Source organism: Hoplias malabaricus, chromosome 4, assembly GCF_029633855.1.
Source record: "Hoplias malabaricus isolate fHopMal1 chromosome 4, fHopMal1.hap1, whole genome shotgun sequence".
Taxonomy (NCBI): Eukaryota; Metazoa; Chordata; class Actinopteri; order Characiformes; family Erythrinidae; genus Hoplias; species Hoplias malabaricus.
In genome coordinates, this window is record NC_089803.1 from 48984927 (window position 1) to 49011096 (window position 26170).

The 26170-nt window shown below is 38.5% G+C and overlaps 2 protein-coding genes across 2 annotated transcripts in view; one reads left to right on the plus strand and one right to left on the minus strand.

Moving 5' to 3' along the window:
• The window catches only part of parp12b (poly (ADP-ribose) polymerase family, member 12b), a 45899-nt gene extending 43454 nt beyond the window's left edge, over nucleotides 1–2445 (minus strand). Inside the window, exon 1 of the mRNA XM_066669473.1 lies at nucleotides 2033–2445. Within this exon, the coding sequence (XP_066525570.1) occupies nucleotides 2033–2361 (329 nt within the window). The 5' untranslated portion in view covers nucleotides 2362–2445. The remainder of the gene's footprint in view (nucleotides 1–2032) is intronic.
• ifitm5 (interferon induced transmembrane protein 5) lies at nucleotides 307–26170 on the plus strand. Its single transcript, XM_066669474.1, has 3 exons — nucleotides 307–419; nucleotides 24440–24698; nucleotides 25949–26170. Exons 2-3 carry the CDS (start codon nucleotides 24492–24494, stop codon nucleotides 26168–26170), a joined length of 429 nt encoding a protein of 142 aa, XP_066525571.1. The 5' UTR covers nucleotides 307–419; nucleotides 24440–24491.

A 26170-nucleotide genomic window follows, 5' to 3' on the forward strand; every position in this document is an offset into this window, starting at 1 on the left:
TAATGCATTATTCCTCAGTTTTCAGTCACAAACACGCGTTCTAAAGTATAATCCAGTGTTTAAGGCAAGCTGTGTAACTGTGTGTACATGAGGTCAAAGCATGTGTATCCCATGCTTGTAAATAATGTTTTGAATCATTGATTAGAATTTGCACTCGATTCATGAACCGATTCACTCAATGAGTCGACTCTACACTCATCCCATCGTGTGAAGTCCTCAGAGCGTCCAAACAACACAACACATGATTCACAAAATATCAGTGGATTTTTATAACACCGAATGATGACTTGGTTCGTTTCCTGAACACTGATTCCCAACGAGAGCGCGTGTGGAGGCAGTTACAAGGTTTTTGCCCTGTTGTCCATCACCACCCGGTCACAAACAAGAATACCCCCCACCCACCCACCTGGTCAACAAAGGTAACACAATTTTCTGGGGGAAACCCTGTATAGAGTCCTATAAATAATCCTCTTGCATACTCTGAATATATTTCCTACTGACTGGGCTCTCTCTGACTACCAATCAGATGCACTCTGAAAGGAGACCGCACCAAAATCACAAATTAAAAGCAACTTTCCAGAGTAACATTTCTTAGTTCAATGACAAATCACGCCAGAGAGGAATCCTCAAATACCTTTAAAATCTATGAACTCCAAGAGAGAGTCGCCAATTAAAAATGGTGCCAATAGCAATACTGATTTTTTTTTGTTTGTTTTTAAATTAAAGCCTTTTACCACAGCTGAGGGTCACTAAAAGAACTTAATTTTCAAAAACTATGTAGCCCCAATGAATTGGAGATTTTTCTTGTCCTGCTGCATTTAATTATCCACAAGCCACCCAAATTTGCATGTGTTGCTTTCACATAGCACCAGGGCCCCAGAGTTATAGTTTTAAGGGGGCCTATGTGATGACTTTGGGATGTTGCCTGTGTCTGTATGGATTTCTTCTGGATGCTCCTGTTTTCTCCCACATGTCCAAAAACACCTTGCTAAGTGGACAGGCCTATCTATCACTTATATAGTGCCTTTCTAAACACCCAAGGACACTTTACAATCCACACTGCTCAGAACACTCAATCCACACTCACACTGGCGAGAAGTGGCAACCAAACGTGCACAGCGTACTCTTGACCAGGAACGACCGTCCACCTGGAGGACTGCATCAAGCAGTACGATTTCACCCAGGATAGAGTGCCAATCCATATCTGAGCACACACACATTCACTCACACAAACAGACATTCATTCACATACACACTTATTCATTCACACACCAGGACAGTTATTAGAAAAGCCAACTCACCTAACCTCCATGTTTTTGGACTGTGGGAGCAAACCCATGCAGACACGGGGAGAACATGGAAATTCCACCCAGGCCTGCTAAAGAGTCCATAACTGTGAGTGTGTGATGCCCTGCGATGGACTGGCACTCTGTCAAGGAAACTAAGCTTGCAGAAACTTAGGGTGATTATCTTATGCTTATTAACTACCTTAATAAACTCTCTGTGTGACTAGGTTAAATAAACTACTTTCTGATTGTAAACGGTCTGTTAGATTTCAATTCTTAACACTTGTATTTATTCTCTCAATCACAAAAACAGCCACACCCACTCGAATTATTTCAGACCAATCACCTTGTTTCTTATTAACTCGCATTTAATCTTCAGGTTTAGTGATTGTTTCTGTCAACAAAGCCAAGGCGTCAATATCTCACTAACTCACTGATGGCGACTGTAAGAGCATGCAGACCATTCTAGACAGAAAAATAACATTTTACTACACTGTATTTAAAAACAAAATCATGCCAACTTTCATGTGAGGTTTTTATGTATTCGTGTATGTTCTACAAGTTATTTTAAGCTAACGTTAAAGCAACGTTAGATTATCTCAAGCGGACAAAGCTGAAGCAGACACTAAGTTTTGTCCCAAATTTTAAATTGTCTGATTTGTTTAACGGTGATGCTTCACAGCAACACGCCAACTTCCGTTTCATAATGTAATGTAAGCCTGTTTTCTTCTGCCATTAGCTCTTACCGTCCTTTTCCATATCTGCAGTTTCCGTAGACGAAGTATTTGCAGAGGTGCAGGTCCTGGCAGCCGAAGCACAGTTGCTTGGCATAGTTCTGACAAAGGCGTAGGGACGTTTTGGCGACAATAACACATCCCGCCGCTCTGCTGTCCATTGCCTCTCTGCTCTGGACCACGACGAAACGCGGACACTTCTTCACGATGTACCAGAAGTCCCTGTCGCTGATGTCTATGCGCTGATAAACCTTCTTGTGCAGCTGAGCTAGCTCCATGGCGCCTTTTTGGCCGCACAAGACACTTGTAGCGTGGTGAATCACCCTCGAATAGTTCGACATTTCCCTTCTCAAATTTAGCACCACGTAAACAACCAGGACTTTATTTTGTTTCTCCGGAAATGAAAGAGTTGTGTTGCCTCTCCGTTTTGGGTTGTTCTCGGATATGTCATGCGCATGCGCTGAAAAGCACGCGTGTGTACACACGTTGTTCAGTGATACATCATTTTAAACGGATACAACACATTTGTGTCAACGGCATGTTTATCTCACTGCGTTCACTATTGACACTTGTGTGACATTTTATGGATGTTTGGTTAATTATTGCTCCGCCGCAGCAGTTCTCTAGCACAAAATGCACATGCTAAAGCACAACCGCTTATCTATGTTCACACAGGAAGAAACTCTGGATGGGGCGCCAGTCACGCTGATCTTCAAAAAAAAAAAAGATCATTTAAATCATCTATGATTGTGGAAAAAGTCCGATTATTTTACATTCCAAAGCCACCGCTGCCAGGTCTACAAACAAACATAATGAGAGGAAATATTGGCCTTGTGTTTGAAAAGTGGAGGCAGTTTAGAAGCAGAAACACTACAGAACAGAGCCAGAGCTTGCTAAATTTCTCCTGAACAGGTAGATGTGTGTAGATGTTCTTTCTATTTCTCAGTGTTTTACTTATGTCTACACCGGTTCACAGCTGTTTCCTGTTTGTTCCTGTTTAGTTCTGTTTTTAGTCTCTCCTGCTCGTGTTTTTCCATATTGGGCTTTGTGACAAGTGAGACCACTTGTCTTAATTTCATACTCATCCCATCCTCCCTGCCAGCCCTTCTTTCAGGTGCAAAGAAAAGGATAGAATCAGGTTGCATGTAAAACTGTTCTTTTATTAAATTACCCATAATTTATATAACATACATAGTGTGTAAACTCTAATTCAATGAAACAAAAACATTAACAATTGTGCTTTCATACATCTACAGCAGTATTTGTCATCAAATGTATAAACTGTGAAGTACGACTGTACACAAAATCAAGAATTGAAGAGATAAAACTAATGTGTGTTAATAACTGGGAACTGTCAAGTAAATTACTATTAAATTCAAAGTGGGGGTTCACTATTCTCTAAAACCACACCTAATTTTGATAACAGATTTAAACTTTTACACTTGGCACTGATTGCATTCTTAGATGATCAATTCTGGATTACTAAATACAACATATCATTCATATTACACAGTCACTGCCGTTAACATTTTCATTTCTTATGTTTACATGAAAATGTCCATGAAGTTGTAAATTACTCATTTAAAATTTCATTTAGGGACTTGTCTTTTAGACTAACTCTTCAATTTTTATGTATATTTTGTGTTTGTCTAGGTGCTCCACTTTGAAGGGTTGTTATAGCCAAATTTGCTCATTAGTTCAGAGTTGGCCCCATGGCATTGGCCCCTTGTGGGCAGCCCACATTGGATCACTAGAGATTTACTCATTGGCCTTTTGTGAGTAGCTCTCAGAATGTGACGCTGCCCAAAGAAAGCCCATGTTGCGTCTCTTTTGAATTTCATTTCGTAAGGGGGAAAGTTAGTACGATACTAAGGGCCTTTGAATAAGGGTGGCCCTAAAAATAGTTTGTGATTGAAAAGCGCTGAAAGTGAGCTGTGAGACGCATGACCTGAACCTAAGTGTTGAAATTTTAACACTGTAATATAGTTGGGCGGCATGGTGGTGCAGCAGGTAGTGTCGCAGTCACACAGCTCCAGGGGCCTGGAAGTTGTGGTTTCGATTCCCGCTACGGATGACTGTCTGTGAGGAGTTGGTGTGTTCTCCCCGTGTCCGCGTGGGTTTCCTTCAGGTGCTCCGGTTTCCTCCCACAGTAAGTAAGTAAGTAAGCTGATCTATACAGATAACAGAAAATTCGAGGGTGAATCTCTCTCTTCAATACAGTACCCATTAAAGTGCTCATCAAAGTACAATGTGCCAGCACTAGCTAGTATGAAATCATGCACGTAATGTATTGTTATACTAAAGATTTTTTTGAACTCTGGATGATCATGTATAATCAGACTGCCCATTCTCTCAAATCCATTTTCAAAAACAAGGAAATAAGAATACAGAGCTTTAATTATGGTTACACAGAGTGCAAAAACAAGCCAAGTTGCTTACAACTGGTTGACGAGCAAACACCAGCCTTCTTGTCGATGATGATGTAAAACTATAAGATTTTGTTCTTTTGCTCACCAATGCAGAGGAGGAAGAGCTGTCTTGTTTCAATTCTCTCAAGGAAGGTAGAAAGTGAGTTAGAAATTGATAACATATTAAAAGCCAGTGTAAGTAGAGCTTTTCATGCAGTGATGATATAAACATTTTCTCCTTGAGAATTATTTCTGCTAGTACCATTACATCATTAGACCACTGATTGTAAACTAAATGGCATTAGAAAAGAAAAAATTAAATTATATCTCTTGTTCTAACCTCTAAAGTGGTTGTCAGTCCTGGTTTGTTGGGACACCCTGCACATTTTACAGATTATTCAGAGCAAATTCAGATGGTGGCAGTGATATTTGGGATGCTTTTATGTTGTAAAAATTTTTGCACAGTACTATGTAACTCAGTATTTGGACAGCATAATCCATCTAATGCCTCACTATACGTTCCCATAAGTGAGCAAAAGTATACATAGAACAAATCTGAAAAAGTGCAGATTTGAATGTATTTCAGTAAAATTGATTTAGGTTCAGAACATTTTTTTTGTTGTTTTCTGTAGAGATTTTTAAGGCTTTTTGCTGTGGCTCCTAAGTCCGAGCACTTCCTTATAAAGCGGTTATTTGAAATTCATGGGCGAGGCTTATGGTAATGGGATGTTAATTGCAAAGAATTGTGCACACCCTCCAAGTTTGCGAACATTTGGTATTCACTAACATACACACATTCTACTAAAAAATCTGGTGTTTACACAGTGTTCATGAATCTGGCAGAAAGTTCTGGGGAAAGTCCATTTCTTCCTATATTATGAACAGTTTGCTCATGATTTTTTAACAAATGTTTCATGAATAAGTCCCACTAATCGCAAAGCAAAAACACCTCCAGGACACATGAGCTGTGTGATAGAGCTGTGCATCCTTATCATGAACCATTTTCTGCCTATACTGGACAGATGCTCTTATTCTTTCTTTGACCACAGACCTCATTGTAGATAAAGCCTCCCTGGACTCACCAAACAACTGTTCACCACTTGGCAGAGCTTTCCGTCTGCATTTTGAACTATCCTGATGAGTAGGCATTTAATGACTCAGAGAGCCAACAGATGTATTGTGCTGAACCGTCTTAATCCTCCATGCCAAGTAGTCGGTGTGACCCACATGATCATAGTAGTGTTCCTGTTTTGAGCACAAACCAATCACAGCCAAGAAACACATGTTTTTATTATTTTTATTATTATTAAGAAACAGATAAATGCTGATTACTGAGACACAGCAGTCTGGGTATTCAGCAAAAAATTAACATTAACTTACATATCCATTATCAGAGTATGGATCTTGGGTCACAATTCCCAGTACATAATTAGAGCATTTAATGGTGGAATCCTCCTTTAAAAGACATTACCATTTTATGTGGAAGTTTAATTTATTAATTATTCAAATTCACTTGAATGTCTTTCTCATGTGTTTCAATCATATATGCATTCAGGATGCACCATTTGTTTATGTTTTGCATCTGTGCTTTTTTCTTATTCTTATTCTTATTTTTGTCTTACTCCATGAACATTTCTTTGGCCTTTGGATTGCCTTTGATGACTGCTTCTACCATCTTCCAAAACATAATTAAATGCCATATTAGGACTTCTAATTAAGAAAACCCTAAAACTTCAAAAGATCTATTTTTACTAAAACTTAAAACCAGTGTATATTAAAATCAGAGTATTTATCCCAAATTATATTTGTCTTGCTTGATCCGGATCCATAAATTCTCTTGCCCTCCTCCTCTTTGTTGATTCAAGGATGAAAAAAAGCAGTATTCTTTAATATGTTATGTTGTTTTCTATTTTTATGAGCAAAACCATTCAATTCAATTGAATAAGCCTACCTATAACTAGTCATCTAAAAGAGATCTTGAAGTTCAGTACACCTGAATTCACAAGCACCTTTCTATTTCTGTTCTTCAGAACTGTCACACCTCCTTTAAACATGGCTGAGCATTTAGTTGTTCCTGCCTCCAGAGACTCCATTTCCCAGAACTCCCTGAGAGATCATATGACCCAGGAGTTCCGATATTCAGCCTATCAGTACTCTAGTTTGCCAAATACTAATCATTGCCGCCTGTAAGCCTCTGTATATATATATCTTTGTTTGCAGATGCTCCTTGCGAAATATTGTGTCAATCCAATGATTGTATTCTGAGCCTTTTTCCCCTCTTGACTTATCTTCCGGTTTGTTCTGATATTTGTCCAGCTCTCCAAGTACTGTTTTATTCTTTTTGGCCTTTTGGAATTACACATTTGACACTTAGGCTCAGATTCATGACATACATCAGTTCCAACAACAGTTTTGTAAAATTATGTAAAATTTACAAGAATAATTTAATTATTAACCAAAAACATGGTTACAAATTTACTTCCTTTGAAATTATGTACATTAACATAATTAACCCCGCCACAAATAAGAACACAATCTCCTTATTAAACATTTATAGACCACCAGGGCCCTATTCAGAATTTATAAAAGAATTTGGTGAACTAGCTGCTAATTTAGCAGTGTCCTGTGATAAGTTAATAATTGTAGAAGACTTTAACATTCATTTTGAGAAAAGTGATGATCCCCTAAAAAAGGCGTTCACATCAATCATAGATTCTGTTGGTTTCACACAAAATGAATCAGGTCCTACTCATTATTGTAATCACACACTAGACTTGGTTTTGACACTGGGCATGAACATAAAAAACCTAAATATTCTCCCTCAGTCTTCCACAGTCTCAGACCACTACTTAATTTCATATGAACTGAGTTTAGATATAAAAAAATGTACATGCCCACATTAAAAGCGCTCACTAACCTCATCTACATCACCTAAATTTACTGAAAACATCACTGATATATTGACCTCAGTCAGTAGTGCAGCAGATCCACTGGAGCTGGACAGACTAACGGACTACTTAGGAAACACACTTCGATCAACTTTAGATAGTGTAGCACCACTTAAGCGTAAAAAGCTACGACAGAAAAAACTTGCTCCCTGGTATAATGAAGAAACACTCACCCTAAAATGTTCAGTAAGGAAATTAGAGCGGAAATGGCAGTTGACTAAACTGGAAGTATTTCACTGTGCCTGAAAAGACAGCCTTATCGAATATAGAAGGGCACTTGTCAATGCACGTTCAGCACATCTGTCCTCACTGATTGAAAATAATAAAGACAATCCTAGAGCACTCTTTAATGTAATCTCTAAACTTACAAACTATCAGGCAGCTACTGATACACAGATCCCAGCCATTCACACCAGCAATGCTTTTATGGACTTTTTTAACAATAAGATTGAAAATATTAGACAAACAATAAATACCATATTACTAAATCCAGCCTGTCTGTCATCTGGTGTGGATAATATAGAACAAAACATAGAAGAAAGACTAGAGTCCTTTGACCCAATACCACAGCTAGAAAATCGTCTACTCATCAAATTGTACGACCTGCACACTTGATGCAATACCAACAAAACTATTTAAAGAAGTATTACCAGTCATAATCAATCGCCTTTTAACTATCATAAATTCGTCCCTTAGACTGGGTCACATACCCAAAGCATTTAAACTAGCAGTTATTAAACCCCTGATCAAGAAACCGAATCTTGATCCTAGTTTACTATCCAATTACAGACCTATCTCTAACCTTCCCTTCAAATCTTTCAAAGATATTAGAAAAAGTTGTGGCCCAACAACTTAGGTCATACTTGCATAAAAATAACATATATGAAAAATTTCAATCTGGTTTTAGGCCACACCATAGCACCGAAACGGCTTTAGTTAAGATAACAAACAACCTTTTTCTTGCCTCTGATCGAGGCTGCATATCCATGCTAGTTCTACTCGACCTCAGTGCAGCTTTCGATACAATTGATCATACTATTCTGCTAGAAAGATTAAAAAAACATGGTTGGAATAACTTGAACAGCCCTATCATGGTTTAAGTCTTACCTCACAGATCGCTATTAGTTTGTAAAAGTAAATAATGTTTCTTCTGTTCATACAAAAATGAGATTTGGAGTTCCCCAAGGCTCCATTTTAGGACCTTTACTATTCATATTATACATGCTGCCACTGGGCAGAGTTATTAGCAGGCATGGCATTACCTTCCACAGTTATGCAGATGACACACAGTTATATATATCAGCCAAACCAGATGACAAACCAACACTAAAGAAAATGGAGGACTGTGTTAAAGAAGTGAAGCATTGGATGTCATACAATTTCCTTCTGCTAAACAGCGACAAAACCGAGGTTCTCCTTCTAGGTCCAAAACCTGCTATAAATAAGGTACCAGACTTAATACATAATTTTGACTTCCCTGTTCTCCCGAGCTCATCAGTTAAAAATCTTGGTGTTATAATTGATTCAGATCTATCATTTGATCAGCATATAGGTAACATTACAAAAACAGCTTTCCCACATCTTTGGAACCTCGCTAAGTTAAGAAACTCCTTATCCCTCCCAGATGCGGAAAAATTAGTTCACGCTTTTATTTCATCAAGATTAGATTATTGCAATGCACTTTTATCAGGATGCTCCAGCAGAAACTTGAGTAAACTCCAGTTAATTCAAAATGCTGCAGCCAGGGTCCTCACTAAAACTAGAAAATTTGATCATATCAGCCCAGTCTTATCGGCCCTTCACTGGCTTCCAGTTAAATTCCGTATTGATTACAAAATTCTTTTACTCACGTATAAATCCCTACACGGTCTCTCCCCTGAATACTTGCAAGACCTCATCACACACTATGAACCACCAAGATTACTCAGATCTCAGGGCGCTGGCCTCTTACTAGTACCCAGAATTCATAAGACTTCAGCGGGGGGGGGAAAGCTTTCTCCTACAAAGCCCCTCAGCTCTGGAACAATCTTCCAGCTAGTGTTCGGGACGCAGACACAGTCACTTTGTTTAAGTCTAGGCTCAAAACACACTTGTTCAGTTTAGCCTTTGGCAACTAACCTCTGTCTAGTTTAAGGTTGTCGTTTCAGGAACTCATGGACATGGAGAATCAGGGTAAACCCGGATGATGTGCTCACAATTTGGAGCGGAAGGATGTCTTTACCTGAGCTCCTTCTGGTTTCCCTCCTCCCAGTCTGTTACAGTCAGATCCGTCACTACACTAATGAAAATATTCACATGCTCTTATTCTCTGCTGCACTCAACTAAACTAATTGCTTCCCTTTACTGTTTTCTGAGAAAATGGTGGCCCACTGATGGAAGATTGTTTGCTGGATTCTCCTGTGGCCCAGACCAGACCAGACTGCTCACCTTATTATTATTATGTAGCATAATGACACTTCATTGGTGATCATTTAAAATTCAATCTATAGTTTGATCAGAGGAGGATGGGTCCCCTTTGTGAGTCTTGGTTCCTCCCAAGGTTTCTTCCTCCAACCTCGAGGGAGTTTTTCCTTGCCACTGTCGCCCTCGGCTTGCTCGCATTGGGCTTTGATTTAAATGTTCTGTTCTGAAACTGTGAAGCTGCTTTGTGACAATGTCAGTTGTAAAAGGCGCTATACAAATAAATTTGATTTGATTTAATTTTATTTGCAAGGATCTGCTGTGTTGTCACACTTTGTCAATACCGCACTGCCCTCAACAATGATGGAAGTATCAGCCGTATCCTCATCTCTGGCAGTCTGGACAACAAAGATCTTCAGGATGTGTAGTGTAGTGAAAGAATGCTCAAGTGTAGTCACCTCAGTTGTACTCCTTGTTGAATTTCAGCTTCATAATTAAACAAATAGGGATTATGTACATGTTCTGTTCTCTTCAATATATTTTCTTTAAAAGTATATTTTACACAAAAAAGTATAAACTGCTTATGCATGCAAATTCATGAACTAAAGAACATTAAATGTAAAAGATTATCAGGTTGTAGTACAAACGGTTAAACAAATGATTATGCTACAACTGATGCTATAGATCTCACCTAAATAACTTAAATTAACCTTCTATCTGCTTTTCTCCCTGCCCACCTGCATTTTTCACTGCCCCACTAGTTTTCTTACTGCAGTCCATCTTTACATAATTACATAAATATAATGAATTAGTTTATGTTCATAATTAATTTTGAAAAATTTAACTAACTTAATAGCTCCAAAAATGAACTACTTCACATGCTTTTGTTTATTTTTTTCTCTCAGTAAATAGGCTTATATCATTTTCAATATAACCTCCTTCAACCCATTAATCACTAGCCCAAAATCAGTGCTATTCCCTAACAAAGAATTATTATATGTGGAATTACATATTTATAACATTACATTACACCAAAAACCAGCCCTGAGACTGAGAATGAATTTTAAGCTACTTTACTGTCTTCTTATCCTAATGTGCTTAAGCAGTTTTATTTGTTGTATGTGGTTCTGTGTGACATAAAAATCCACAAAAATGCTCACATTGTCTTGTAAAATATGCCATCAAACCACATAATTATTCAAATTAAATAACTAATGTATGAGCGATTGTCATGTCATTTAAATATTTATGTCAGAGGGAACAAAAGAGCTAGCTAGAGTTAAACAGGTTAGCTAAAGTTTGTCATTAAAATAAAACAGTTCAATATTACGTATGTAACATATAGCAGTTGATAAAATAACGTACATAACATTAACGATGTTGACTACATTTGGGCTATACCAAAATATTATGTATCCAAAAATATACGTTTAAATTGAAATACTTACGGGATGAAGCTCTTCCCTGAGGCCGGTGAGAGCTGCTTGCGCACCGCGGTCACAGAAAAGAGCACAAATTTTTATCGTCTTCTTCTTCTGTGTTTTTACAGCGGTTCGCTTCTGCCACCTTCCGTTTTCACCTTCTGGTTAGCTTACCTATAACTGTATGGCATTTAACAAGTGAAAAAAATGATTCTGTTTATTTAACATTTTTTACATCATTTTAAAGACAGTTACTTTTATTTTTAGATGTGGGCCACATGCGATTAATACGCAATGTTTAATAAAATGCTCTGATCAGTGTAGTGCCAACATGCAGCCGGAACTGGGCCAGATACAGGGTGGCGCATTCACGCCGAGACGGCAACTAGCCTGAGCCAGAATCAGCCCAGATGTGTCTTGCTAGCTGGGTATGGAGACGGACAAGTCCGTCATCGGTGCAGACCCAGCTGAGTGCAAAACCCAGTCGAATTCTGAGTCACTCTGGAAGGAAATTAACCCATGGCCATGTTTAAAGAACCACTTCGGCTTCAAGTGCAACAAAAGCGACATCTTTATAATCCAGTGTGAGCTGTTTTTGACAAGAGAGAATTAGAATCTTATAAAAACATAACATCATACCTGTGCATGTAGGACATGTATAGGTGTGTTAAATAAAAGTCTTACCATTGCATTGTTAGCTAAAACTATGTTTTCCTATGTTAGTAAGAGGCTCAAATTAGCAAAGAATACATCAGTGTATGTTGGTTTTACTGAGTGTGTCCTTTAATGTCCTTTGTGTTATGATCTACACCAATTTATTGTATTTATCTACCATGCTTTATTCTGTGTGTATTAACATACTTCTTCAATTTTTTTTGCATATTTCCCTATTTGAGGTATTATAGCTCGTACTTAAAAGCACCTAGCTGCTATGACAACTTAAAAAACATGGTGGTAACATATTTTTAATCTAATATATGTACTTCTGTTGTTTTGAAGTGGGTATGTATGAGGTACATTTGACAAGTAGATGTGATACATATAGTAGACAGAGCTCAGCAGTCTTTCAGTTCACAGGAGCAGACTGGAAGAAGACTGTGATCTGGAAGAAGGCCAAACATTGCCTACTATTGGTAATACACTGACTAGGCATAAGTACCTCATACATACCCACTTCAAAACAACAGAAATATCCCTTTAGTAGGAATAAGATGTTGAATATGGGCACATGTACGCTGACACACAGGGACCTGGGGCTGTGGGTTCAAGTCCCGCTCCAGGTGAGGAGTTTGGATACCATTACCTTGAAATGTAATCATTACACAAATGTATTGCTTTACATCGTGAAGTACTGAAATGCCTAACTGAAATGCAATGTCTCAATGAAATGCAATACATGTGAGATTACATTAAAACACAAACGTGCCATAATGAAAAACAAATATTCATTACATTGATTTAATTACACTCTATTTCTTACCAGAAAAAAACAATACGTGTTGATTTCCATTTAAAGAATAAAATGCTTAATGACAGAATTTAACTGTGTGGCACTGTGAACTAGAGGTGGGCGGATCGATCCAAATATTCATAATATCGATACAAACGCTGGTATTGGTATTGATCAATACTCGTGTAAAAAGAATGATATTAAGATTTTTTTCTCTCCCGCTGCTCTCCAACTAATGTTTGTGTGTGACTCAGCGCAAGGCAGCCCCCCCACACCCCACCTCCACTTTTGTTTTTGTTGCAAACCTGGCTTATTGGTAAGGATTGTATCCACTCCATGCAGGAGGGTGCTGCCTTACTTTCTTGCAGCATAGCACATAGTCTTTTCGTTAGTCAGCAGGGTAGTGTAAACAGCTGCTGACAATCCAGAGCCGGGACCAGGCCGCAGACAGAGAGGCACAGACTGTCTGAGAACTGCCTTGAAGCATCACCTAGGTTCAACTGTATTGAGACTGTGTCTTTCCCCCGAATTAAATGTAAAAGTAGAAAAACAAAATCAGCCTGTTTCAGCAACCTAATCAATATTAAATCATACACATATGATATCAGCAACACCTCAGAACTAAAATTTGGGTTACTCAACATAAGATCACTAAACTCAAAAGCAGTCATCGTAAATTGTATCATAAGTGATCATAAATTTGATGCTTTCTGTCTCACGGAAATGTGGGTTAAACCAAATGAATATTCAGCACTAAATTAAGTTATTATTACAAATCCGGTCACAAAAAAAGAATGCATTTTTATTATGTAACATTTATGTCACGCCCTTGTCCTGTCGTGTCTGTTTTCCCCGCCATGTGCTTTCTTGGCACATGACTCTGTTTGTTATTGTTTGTGTCTCCGTCCTCGTCAGTCTCATTGGTAATCCGTCCCCCTCGTTATCTGTTCCAGGTGTGTCTTGTCTGTGTCATGTATTTAAGTTCCCTTGTGTCACTTCCTGTTTGTCAGTCATTTGTATTGTTGCGTTTCATGGTTTCCAAGTCTGTCTGTCTTAGATTCGTTTCATGTCGTTTCCATCGTCATTGTAGCAAGTCTGTCTGTTTCTGTTATTCCTCGTTTTGGTTTGTTTCCTTGTCTGTTTCATCTGTTACTTGTTTTGTTTTTGCCCAAGTCAGTCTGTCTCTGTTTTGTTATAGTTCGCTTTAATAAAGTTCAATGTGTTTTAGCGTGTGCGTCCGCCTCCGTCAGTCCTCCCTCCGCGATTCCTGACAATTTACAGAACACCAGGGCCTTACTCAAAATTTCTGAAAGAATTCAGTGATTTTGCTGCAAACCTAGCTGTGTGCAATCACAAAGTTATAATTGTAGGAGATTTCAATATCCATTTTGAGAAGGAAAATGACCCACTAAAAAAAGCATTTACCTATTGGTGTCTATTGGTATTACTCAAAATGTAACAGGGCCTACACACTGTCACAGTTGAAGAAAGATGAGGAGGTGGACGTACATGCAAGGAAGATTTATTAATACAAAACCAAGTCAAACACACAACAAACAGAAAACAAACAGGAGCAGGGAGGCAAGAAAACAAACTAAAACTCAGAGGAACATAACTCGGACAGAAACATAACTGTGAACTGGTGGTAATGTGAAAGAAACACATTTACACACACAAGAACCGACAAGGGAACACTGAAACAAAGGGACTATATATACACAGAGCACTGATAAGGACAATAAAGAGAGGGCAGGACTACAAAGGAGACTGATGAGAGGGCGGAGCTAAGGCAGGACTAGGGTGGAGACAGGAAGAATAAACAGAGCCATGTGCTAAATGAGCACATGGCTAGGAAAACAAACACAGGGTGTGACACACACTACTGCAGTCACACTTTAGACTTAGTTTTAACACTAGGTCTTAACATTGACAAAATGAATATCTTACCGCAATCCTCAGCAATCTCTGACCATTACCTAATTTCATATGAGCTATGTCTTAGCTATAATATGTAAGTCCCCTCGCTATTCTACAAAGCATATAATAAAACCATCTACCGCCCTACAATTTATAGAAAACCTCCCAGAAATATCAACACCAGTTCCCACTCCACTCCATCAGGCCCAATGGAGCGAGATGTACTAACTGACTACTTAGAAAATACCTGTCATTAGAAAATGTGGCACCACTTAAAAGAAAAATTATAAGACAGAAAAATCTCGCCCCATAGTATATTGATAAAACCTTAAAACAAACATCACAGAAACTAGAGCGGAAATGGCGATCAACCAAGCTGGAAGTGTTCCACTCTGCCTGGAAGGACAGCCTTATAGAGTATAGAAATGCCCTCACAAAAGTTTGCTCAGCATATCTGGCCTCGCTGATCTCCAATAATAAAAATAATCCTAGAGTACTGTTTAGTGTGTTTTCCAGAACTACAAAAAATCAAGCAGGTTCTGAACAACTATTTCCAGCAACTCTCACCAGTAAAGATTTTATGGACTTTTTAATTATAGAATTGAGAATATTAGACAACAAACTCAACCCACGCCTTATCCCTGCAGGACGCAGAAATATTAGTACATGCCTTTATTACTTCAAGGCTCGACTACTGTAACGCACGACTGTCAGGATGGACCAGCAGAAATTTAAGAAAACTTCAACTAGTTCAAAATGCTGCACCCAGGGTCCTCACTAAAACTAGAAAATTTGAACATATCAGCCCAGTTCTATCATCACTTCATTGGCTGCCTGTAAAATTCTGCATCGATAACAAAATTCTGTTACTAACATATTAAGCTCTAGATGGGCTCTCTCCTGAATACCTTCAAGATACTATTGCCTATTATGAGCCTCCACGTATACTCAGATCAAAGAATACTGGCTTTTTAATAGTTCCAGAATTCAGAAGGCCTCAGCTGTCACAGTCACAGTCTTCAAATCTAGGCTAAAAACTCATTTGTTTAGTTTATCTTTTGGTAGTTAATGCTCCCCCATAGATAAAGTTGGCAGATCCGGGGGGTCCATGGACACAGGGAATTATAGTACACTGAGATGCTGGTGCTGTCGTCCTGCCGCTTCACGCGATCATTCAGGTTTGTTGACGGTGGAGCTGAGGGATGCCAGTGTTTCAGGATGCTCCCACGTCTATGTGTCCTTCTGGTTCTCTCCTTTTAGTTAAAGCTGTCATAGTCAGATCTTTCTGAGTCATTAGCCAGACTCTGTAAGTGTTCACATTTTCTGCTTTACAAACACCAAACAGTTCAAAACTAATTCCATCCCTTTACCTTTTTCCGAGTAAACGACCGCCCACCTGTCCGTCTGGACACTGATGGATGACTGTCGAGATCCTCCTCCATGCTTCAGACCAGCTGCCCACACTCCAGCAACCACCAAGTGCCTTGAAGCTGCCCCTACACTGAAGTTCTCATGGACTCCTAACTATTATTACCAGTAGATTGACCAGAGGAGAATAGTTTACACCTTGTAAACTTGTTCCTCCCAAGGTTTTTTCCTCAGCTGAGGGAGTTTTTCCTTGCCACTGTCACCTGCTTGCTCACCTGGGGATTTTTACATTTCATGTCAAATCTCTGTCTTACTGGAATTCTGTGAAGCTGCCTTGTGACAACATCAGTTGTAAAAAGCGCTATACAAATTAATTTGATTTGATTTTATTTGATTTGTTGTTACTTTGTCACATTGCGAAGAGTAGCGCACGGGCAACCCCACACCCCACTTTTGTTGTTACTCCGTTATGCTGCGAAGACTAGCGGTATCGGTATTGGTATCGGCGATACTGGCCCTGTATTTACTTGGTATCGTATTGATACCAAAATTCCCGGAATCGCCCACCTCTAGTGTGAACATGCCAAAGCAAAATGCAAAACAAGCATCGTATTTCATCTGACAGCAGTGCTGTATGTGTGCCAAAATTGAAAATCAATCACTGTCCAATCCCAATCCTCTACTAAATTTAGGGCGTGGTTTGTTATAGACTATGGTATCTGGGTGCCAGGGGTGTATTTAATGTGATATTTATGAACAAAGAATTACTTTGATTCTTGAAGCCAGCTACCTTTATTTTTATTACAAGATAAACTGTAGTTTCTTCAGGACACGGCACTAACATTAGTTCTGTCTAAAAGCAGCTGTAAGTTCCCAGCTCTGACCTGCTGCTTTCAGCGCCTTTGCAAAGCAAACCCCTGTAGGAGGGACTGAGACTCCATTGGCTGCAGCAGTGAATGACCTGCCAACTCTGGCTGCTCATTGGCTTAATAAAAGTGACAGCCAATGAGATGCGCGTTCTCTGTTTAGGAGTTGTGGATTATCCTCCCCTCCCTCTGGCTGAGGGAGAGCAATGTCTCAAACAAATAATCTCTCACAATAGTTTCAAGGCACTCCAGTTCTGAATACGATTCGCGGGAAAGTGTGTTTGTGTGGAACAGTCAGAAAAGTGTTAATCCGCGAACGTGAACTCGCGCAAGGGGAATAATGACACTTGCATGTCATTTTTAAAATGCAAATCCTCGTGTATTGTTTTATTGGATTGCATTCCACATTGTCCTATTATGGAAAGCCATTGGGCTCTAAACGTATGAACACTATGGCATGCATTTGGGGCCAAAATCGTCTTAATTGTAACACATGGACACGTAAAAAACAAACAAACAAAACAAATATAAAATATTTTAATATGATATAAATCAGTTGTTACAGCCAGCGTCTTAACATGTACTTACCCAGAACTTACAATGTACAATCACGCGTTTTATGGTGTGTTTTCTCGTGATTTAAAGTGTATTTACCGGTACTTACAGAGTACGTTCCCTGGCACTTACAGTGCATCTCTTCGCATTTTTATGGTGCACATTCTGGCGTTTTAAGGGAAATTTACCTCATATAACATATTACCTTCACATAAATTATGGATTCTTTATATGAATTGGTAAATATCAAATACTTACAGGCTCTGGTACTTAAATATTGGGGACTATAAGTGTAATTTCTGATATTTTACCATGTAATTTATGGTGTACATTCTATGTGTATGACAGTCATTGTTTTATGTTTTTATTCAGCGGGCAGCTTCACTCACATTCCAGGGACTTATTATTTTTCTAATAATTATATTTTGTATTTCACTGAGTGGACTAGATAATGTAGTTCACCATAGTCAGTGAATGAATGAATGAATAAATAAATAAATAAATAAATAAATAAATAAGCTTATTTGAGAAAGTTGTCCAAAGGATGGAGTTTCAATAGCCTTTCTGTTGGGAAGTAGGCCATTTCCCCACTCATCTTAATAACACCGTGTTGAGAGAAGGCCTGGTCCTTAACTTTAGACCTGAAAATGTATTATATGTTCTAATTGTCAACATAAATTACCTTAACCCACATATCTCCAACATCTATGTATATAATGAGTATGTTTTGTGCAATTAAATCTTAAATTGATATTTGTTGACATTGTTTTACCATCTTTTGTGCACTTTTTGTAGACAAGGAAAATAAATGCTCATCTATGATGTGTGAGTGTCTTCAGTCCAATGGCAGAGCAAATCTTGAACAACACAGAAGTAAAACTCACTCCCTGTAGTTTTTGTGTATGTACAGAGTAAATCGGTATAACAGTTGTCCACTAAATAATCCAGCCCGCTCTCTGTTGTTTCACTGTAGTTACTGTGTAAAAAGCAGAGAACTGTGAGAAACTAAATAAACCAGCCCGCTCCCTCCCTGGGAGGACATTTCAAAAGTATGGAGCCAATACTTGTCACATTATTCAGAACCATGCAATGAAGTACAAGAAAATTAGAAACATAATAAGCCCCTGGAATGTGAGTGAAGCTTGTCTGCTGAATAAAAGCATAAAACAAAGTCCCCAGTTGTTAAAGTACCAGTAGGAATAGATAAGTATTGTATATTGATTCATATAAATCGTAATCTGTTTGTTATGGGAAGGTACAGGGTAAGTACCAGTTAAATCCTCCTTTAAAACACTGAGAAGATGCAATAAGTGCCAGGGACATACATGTAAATATGCGGGCAGGTAAGTATTTTAGATATACACTGTAAATACACTTTAATATGCAAGAAGATGCATTACATGTCGTACGTACTCGTAAAAACATGTATTTTAGATACACTGAATTGTAAGGGAGTTATGGGAAGGTACACTGTAAGTACCTGTTAAATACACTTTAAAACATGGGAATGTATGCCATAAAATGTGTGAAGATATGCAGTAAGTGATTGGAAAGTACATGATAAGATGCGTTCTGTAATCCCGATCTTCAACCATTCCTCTATACACAACCTCTCTAAATCATCCAGAGCCCTGGGTCTTCTCCTATGCACTCTCCTCTTCAGCTCACCCCAAATGTTTTCTATTGGGTTGAGGTCTGGGGACTGATATGGCCATGAGAGGAGCTTGATTCAAAGAGTTAATGATCCCATGTGTCCTTGCAAAATTCCTAGGTCCTTTGGAGGAGAAACAGACCCACAGCATCACCAATCCTCCCCCAAACTTAACAGTGGACATGAGGTGTTTTTCTGCATACTCATCCTTGGTGTTACACCAGACCCACTTAGAGTGTTTGTTGTCAAAAAGCTCTATCTTGGTCACATCTGACCAAAGCACACAGTCCTAGTTACAATCCCAGCACCGCTGGCAAACTCCACCCGTTTACGCTTATGAGTATAACTCAGAAAAGTTTCTCCGTGCATACCTCCAAATAGCTTGTTGGCATGTAGATGGCGCCCGATGGTTGTTTGGAAGAACCTCGTAACCCCAAGATGCTACCATTTGATTCAATCTTCTTAAAGTAAGCTTTGGAGAACTTTTTACTTCCCTTACCATCCTTCTCACTTGCGTCCTCTTCCAGGCTTTGTCACAGTTTTGTCACAGTTCCAGATGTTTGTCACAGTTCTAGATGTTTGTCCCAGTTCCAGATGTTTTGAACTTTTTGATGATTGCTCTGACTGTACAGGGCATCTTCAGGTGAGGGGCTATTTTCTTGTAGCCATTGCCTGATCTATGAAGGTCAACATACATCTGCCTTATTTCAATTGTGTGTTCTCTTGTCTTTCCCATGTTTAAGAGTGAGTAAGAGAGATAGGCCTCTGTTTAACATCATATTCATACCCCAGGGAAACAGGAAGTGATGAATTACTAATTAAAGGTTCCTAGATACTTTGATCCACTGTATACACTACAGTAGAAATGACATAAATGTTTCAAATACATTTATTTCCAAGAAATTGTTAAGGGTGCCAATAATTGTGGAACAGGTCATTTTATGGGAAATAATATTTTCTTTGTCAGAATTTTTTTCTTTTTTTTTTTGCTTGAGTTGAAGGTTACTTTTTCAAAACTTTTTCAGAGTGAGATTATGCTTCTGCAATAAAAAAATAATTTATTTTAAGGCTTTTAACACATTTTAACTAGGGGTGCCAATAATTATGGAGGGTGCTGTAGCTCACTAGCTCTCTCTCTCTCTCTCTCTCTCTCTCTCTCTCTCTCTCTCTCTCTTTCACACACACACACACACACACACACACACGTGTGTCAGTGTGTGTGTGAGGTATGCTTTATGCTTGAAAATGTTCAACAATATAAAATCTCCTACAAGACATTGTTCAGAATTATAAACAATGGAATTTTTCCATTATTTGGTAAGTTAAGGCTTTATGTTGTTTCAGAAATAACGCCATACACCAGTAGGTGACAGTAAAACATCATGATTCACCAACATCATGATTTCCCCACAGCGGACAAATCCAACAAGCAAAATAATATCATGTTAACATGTTCAAAGCGTGTTAACATGTAAATATCTTATGGAACGCCGTTGGTCTCTAAACGTGTTGGATTCTTCGTGTTAACACGTAGCGTATAATTTAGTGTTAACGCGCTAAAGTATTTACGTGTTAACGTGTTATGAACGTGTTAACATGTTAAGTTTGTGTATTTCGTGAATCATAATGCTTTACTGCCACCTACTGGTGTATGGCGTTATTGCTGAAACAACATAAAGCCTTAACTTACCAAATAACGGAAACAATTCCAGTGTTTAATGTTCTGAACAATGTTTTTTTATGAGATTTTGTATGAACATTATACATATATAAATACGTTTAAAAGCGCACCCCCCCCCCACACACACATATATATATAAACCCCTCACTTCAACCACCACTGAATTTACTGCTGAAAAAAGCCCTTTTTTAATTCAGATTTTTTTGTTCAATTTAATTTTAAAGGAGATTTAACCTCTCTTAACGTATATATATAAAAGTATATACACATAATTAAATAACACATGAGTAAATTAATGTATCTTTAAACATATTATGCATGTTTACAGAAAGAGGAGGATCTAGAAAGTTAATTTCACTATAGGTTTGTATTGACACCGTATTGTTTAGCAGTATGCTATTAAAAGAATGCACATCATTTATCAATGTGAATGAATTACGCCTCAGTATGTGTCACACACATAGTGTGAGGGAATAGTGATGTTTGTTTGTTATAAAATTATGAAACGCTTTAGAGCATGTTATGAATGAAAATATATAATAATATGCATGTTTACAAATTTTAAGGTACTAAACACCAGAGTTTTTTATTGTGAAAAATAAACTTCCAGTTGCTATGGGAATCAGCTTACTAGTATTGCTGTCTTCACACTGCTCACGTAGGGCTCAACGTAGCCATAGGTCAGCGCTTAGCTCACTATGTTATGAATAATTCAGATGAAACGTAGGGACTACGTTCACAAAGGATTTATGTTTCGTGTCAGCTACTGTTTTGTTAAAGTCTCTTTGTTTTGTTGTTTTCCTTTATTAAATATACCGTGTTTTAGCAAATGCGTCCGCCTCAGTCAGTCCGCTCCGTGATTCCTGACAGCTACAGGGTGTGATGTAAATCCTATCATGAATATGTAAGTATGCCTGGATTTGAGGCCTCCCATTGGCGAAAAACGTGTAAACGTGTCAATTTTGGTCACCTTATCACGACAAAATTTTATGTGTTAATACGCAATTTTTTTAATAACGTGTTAATGTGCATGTGTTCACACGTTTAGAGCCCAACGGCGTTCTATAATATCTTGGAGTGTTAACACAAAATTACATGTGTTACACAGAGAATCCAACATGTTTTGAGCCCAATGGGGTTTCATAGACCTTAGGCCGATTGGACCCGGAAACGGCAAAACGTCACGCGTGGCTTCACATTTAACAAGCGGATTGCAGTGATTGCTTTTCAGTTTGACACTAATTCCTCTCCATATAATCTCAGCAAGTACAGTTTAGTAAATAAAGACTATGGATGTAACTTTTTGGCTTCTTTTGTTACACCAGGAATCTGCAACTGTACCGGTATATACATTTGGTAACTGGTGAAAAAAGTGGAATTCCAAATCTCAAGTGAATGTTGAATACAGTGCCCTCCATAATTATTGGCACCCCTAGTTATAATGAAGTTATAAGAAGCATAATCTCACTCTGAAAAAATTTTGAAAAAAGCAATCTTCAACTCAAGCAAAAAAAAAAAAAAAACAAACAAAAAAACCCTGACTAAGAATTGATTATTTAAATTATTATTTCCCATAAAATGTCCTGTTCCACAATTATTGGCACCCTTAACAATTTCTTGGAAATAAATGCATTTGAACCATTTATGTCATTTCTACTGTAGTGTATAAACTGGATCAAAGTATCTAGATCAAAGTATCTAGGAACCTTAAATTAGTAATTCATCACATCCTGTTTCCCTGGGGAATAAATATGGCGTTACACAGAGGCCTATTTCTCTTACTCACTCTTAAGACAAGAGAACACACTATTCAAGTAAAGCAGATGTGTGTTGACCTTCAAAAATCAGGCAATGGCTACAAGAAAATAGCCACTCACTTGCAGATGCCCTTATCTACAGTCAGAGTAATCATCAAAAAGTTTAAAACATCTGGAACTGTGACAAAACTGTGACAAAGCCTGGAAGAGGACGCAAGTGTATCCTGCACAGTGAGAAAAATGGTAAGAGAAGTAAAAAGTTCTCCAAAGCTCACTGTAGGGGAACTGAATCAAATGGTAGCATCTTGGGGTTATGAAGTTCTCCCAAACAACCATCAGGCCCCATCTACATACCAACATACCATATTGTTTGGGAGGCATGCACGGAGAAAAACTTTTCTGAGTTATACTCATCAGCGTAAACGGGTAGAGTTTGCCAGCGGTGCTGGGATTTTAACTGGGACTGTATGCTTTGGACAGATGTGACCAAGATAGAGCTTTTTGACAACAGACACTCTAAGTGGGTCTGGCATAACACCAAGGATGAGTACGCAGAAAAACACCTCATGTCCACTGTTAAGTTTGGGGGAGGATTGGTGATGCTGTGGGCCTGTTTCTCCTCCAAAGGACCTGGGAACCTTGTAAGGACACATGGGATCATGAACTCTTTGAAATATCAGGACCTTTTGAATCAGAATCTGGTGGTCTCTGCCACTGAAGCTGAAGATGGGTCGACACTGGGTCTTTCAGCAAGATAATGACCCTAAACATGTGGCCAAATCTATTTAAAAATGGTTCACAAGGCACAAAATCCAGCTCCTCTCATGGCCACTTCCGTGCCCAAACCTCAACCCAATAGAAAACCTGTGGTGAGCTGAAGAGGAGAGTGCACAGGAGAAGACCCAGGACTCTGGACGATTTAGAGAGGTTGTGCAAAGAGGAATGGTCAAAGATCTCTCTTTTCTGTATTCTCCCATCTTCTGAAGAGTTATAGGAGAAGATTAAGTGCTGTCTTGTTGGCAAAAGGAGGTTGTACAAAATACTAACACCAGGGGGCGCCAATAATTGTGGCACACATGATTTCATAATTATTTCTTAATGTGTGATTTTTTAAAAAGAGAATTTATTAGAAGCCAAAGGACACTTCTACACCAGGGGTGCCAGTAATTATGGAGGGCGCTGTATGAAACTAACCTTACCGCAGTAGTAAACACAGTAATGTTCTCACACTGTGTATGTTGTGTATTTGTGCTGCACATTCACATATTTACTATGATTATGACAGGGTATATGAATTGTAAAAAATGAATTTTAATTCTTATATATTTGATATTCTTTATGTTCAAATGTGATCTTGTGACTACAGACTTCTGGTGTGAAATATTAAATACACAATACAAATTATGGCTAAAGTATGGTTTTAAAGAAACGTGTTATTTAAATTACATAAATAAGACGTCAAAATGGCGTAAAAATTAACTTGGTAAACAACTACTATGCAGACGTAAGAAAATTTGACCATTTTTCAACTGTCAGCTGAAGCTTATAACAAAGCTTGCTTTCAGCATAACTTTAATACTTTGGAGCCAGATGTAGCTGCTGCACAGAACATGGTACTTGGTACATCAGTGATGATGTGAACTGCGAGCATAACTGTATCAGTTCAACACATTTTTAATGTTTCTATAGTGAACCCCACTGCAAGTTTTAGAGTGTTTGATTAATATTTGTAAAGAATTTAAGTTCAATTCCAGGTTATTTTAAAATTTCCAGAGCATTTGTAATTTCATGTGTGTGGGGGGAGAGGCTGTGGTTTTTTTTTTTTAATGAAGGGGCAGCAGTAGCCTGCCCTGTTCTCCAATATCCACCACATCAAATTAGACAACCACCCTCCCTCCCTCCTGCCCCCCAACATCTCTCTCTCTCTCTCTCTCTCTCTCTCTCTCTCTCTCTCGCTCTCATGCTCTTTCTCCACCCCTACATGCTGTGAATATAAGCTGGATTCAGGGATTTCGGGGCTACAGTCAAGTCAATACTGAGGTCAGCAGGATGGACAACGCCACATACAGCTACTCAACCGACTGCACTCCTCTCACAAACTGCAAATCTGCTCGCAAGCCAGCTAGCTCCACGGTGGTCAACATGAGTGCTGTGGCAAAAAAGCCCCCCAATGACTACCTAGTGTGGTCCCTCTGCAACACCCTATACGTCAACTTTTGCTGTCTGGGCTTCATGGCCCTCATCTACTCCATCAAGGTAAGAAGCAACAGAGCCCACCCCCCCACACCCTCTACTTTGCGCTCTCTCTCTCTCTCTCTCTCTCTCTCTCTCTCTCTCTCTCTCTCTCTCTGTAGTAATGTAGGCCAATCTCTAAAAATAAGTGCTTTCAGTTCATCTAAGATGTCACAATTTAGTATAAACATGCCCAGTTTTGCATTTGTTGCTTCTACAGCATCCACAGTAATTTATTAAACTAACTACTGGAGGCACAGTGACAGCTGCACATTAGGTTAATTTCTCCATGCCAATGCAAACTGCAGGCTAGATGTGTATAAAGCGATCCCAGTATTGGACTGTTTTGCAGTGGGTTTTTGTTCTCTGGTGTGATGGAATTAAATCTGATGTTTTAGGGTGATATGTCCATGAATGGGCTTGTGGCTGAGTGCAAACCAATCCTCACCCAAATTACAAATAAATCTTTTCAGAAAATGAACCTTTTACTGTAGCAAGGGGGACTCACTATTAACACACAATTTTAAAACAAATATTGAATGAGTTTTACTTTTGAGACAAAGAGCGAGTTGGTCCAGAGCGGGTTAAAGAAAGAAGCCAAAGAGTAAATAGTATGGGAATAGAACAGAGAGAGAGGAGAGCAGAAACATAAAAGTTGAAAACAATGAAACAGTGAAAAACACAGGAAGGAGAGAATGAAAAGTTATAAAATGAAAGAAACTAAAGAAACTCATGTTTATATTTAGAGTACTGTAATTAGTAGTACAGACAGTCTTCAGGATTACAGAGAGTACAGCAGACACTGCCTACTCTTTCTGTCTCAAAGTCTGTCTGTCTGTGTCTTTCTCTCAAATGCACTTTTACATTTATGATGTATATATAACTTAAAAGACACAAACACACACACACACACACACACACGCAAACTAACACATACATATTCTGAATTTGTTTTTATTATGCTAAAGAATACTCTAGGTAAACAAGTATTTTCCTGATACTCAAATAATTCTCCCAAGAAATGTTGGTCTTCTTTAAATTCTTTAATTTTTAGTAGAGATTTCACACAAAATACATGTAACAACTGATGAATTTCTGCAATTAACTAATGACATGAATTTAAATATTGATTCAAATAGTCCTTATTTATGACTAAGTTATATGCTGTGTTTAAATGTTCACTTGTGTAGACCATAAGTGTCTGAAAAAGGAAGTAATTTTAGAATTTACATTGAGTCTTCTTGTGTGTGTGTGTTTATGGTTTTTCTGTACAGGCCAGAGACCAGAAGACTCTGGGGGACATGCGTGCTGCTCAGGAGTGTTCGGATAAGGCCAAGTGGTACAACATCCTGGCATCTGGCTGGAACCTGCTGGTTCCATTGCTGTTGCTAGGTTTGCTGGTTCTGCTGTTGGTACATCTGGGCAGCTCCCAGGGAACCTTTGACTTCTTTGGAGAGGATGGCTTCCAGAGCTTCATGAAGCTATTTGGCAGGTAG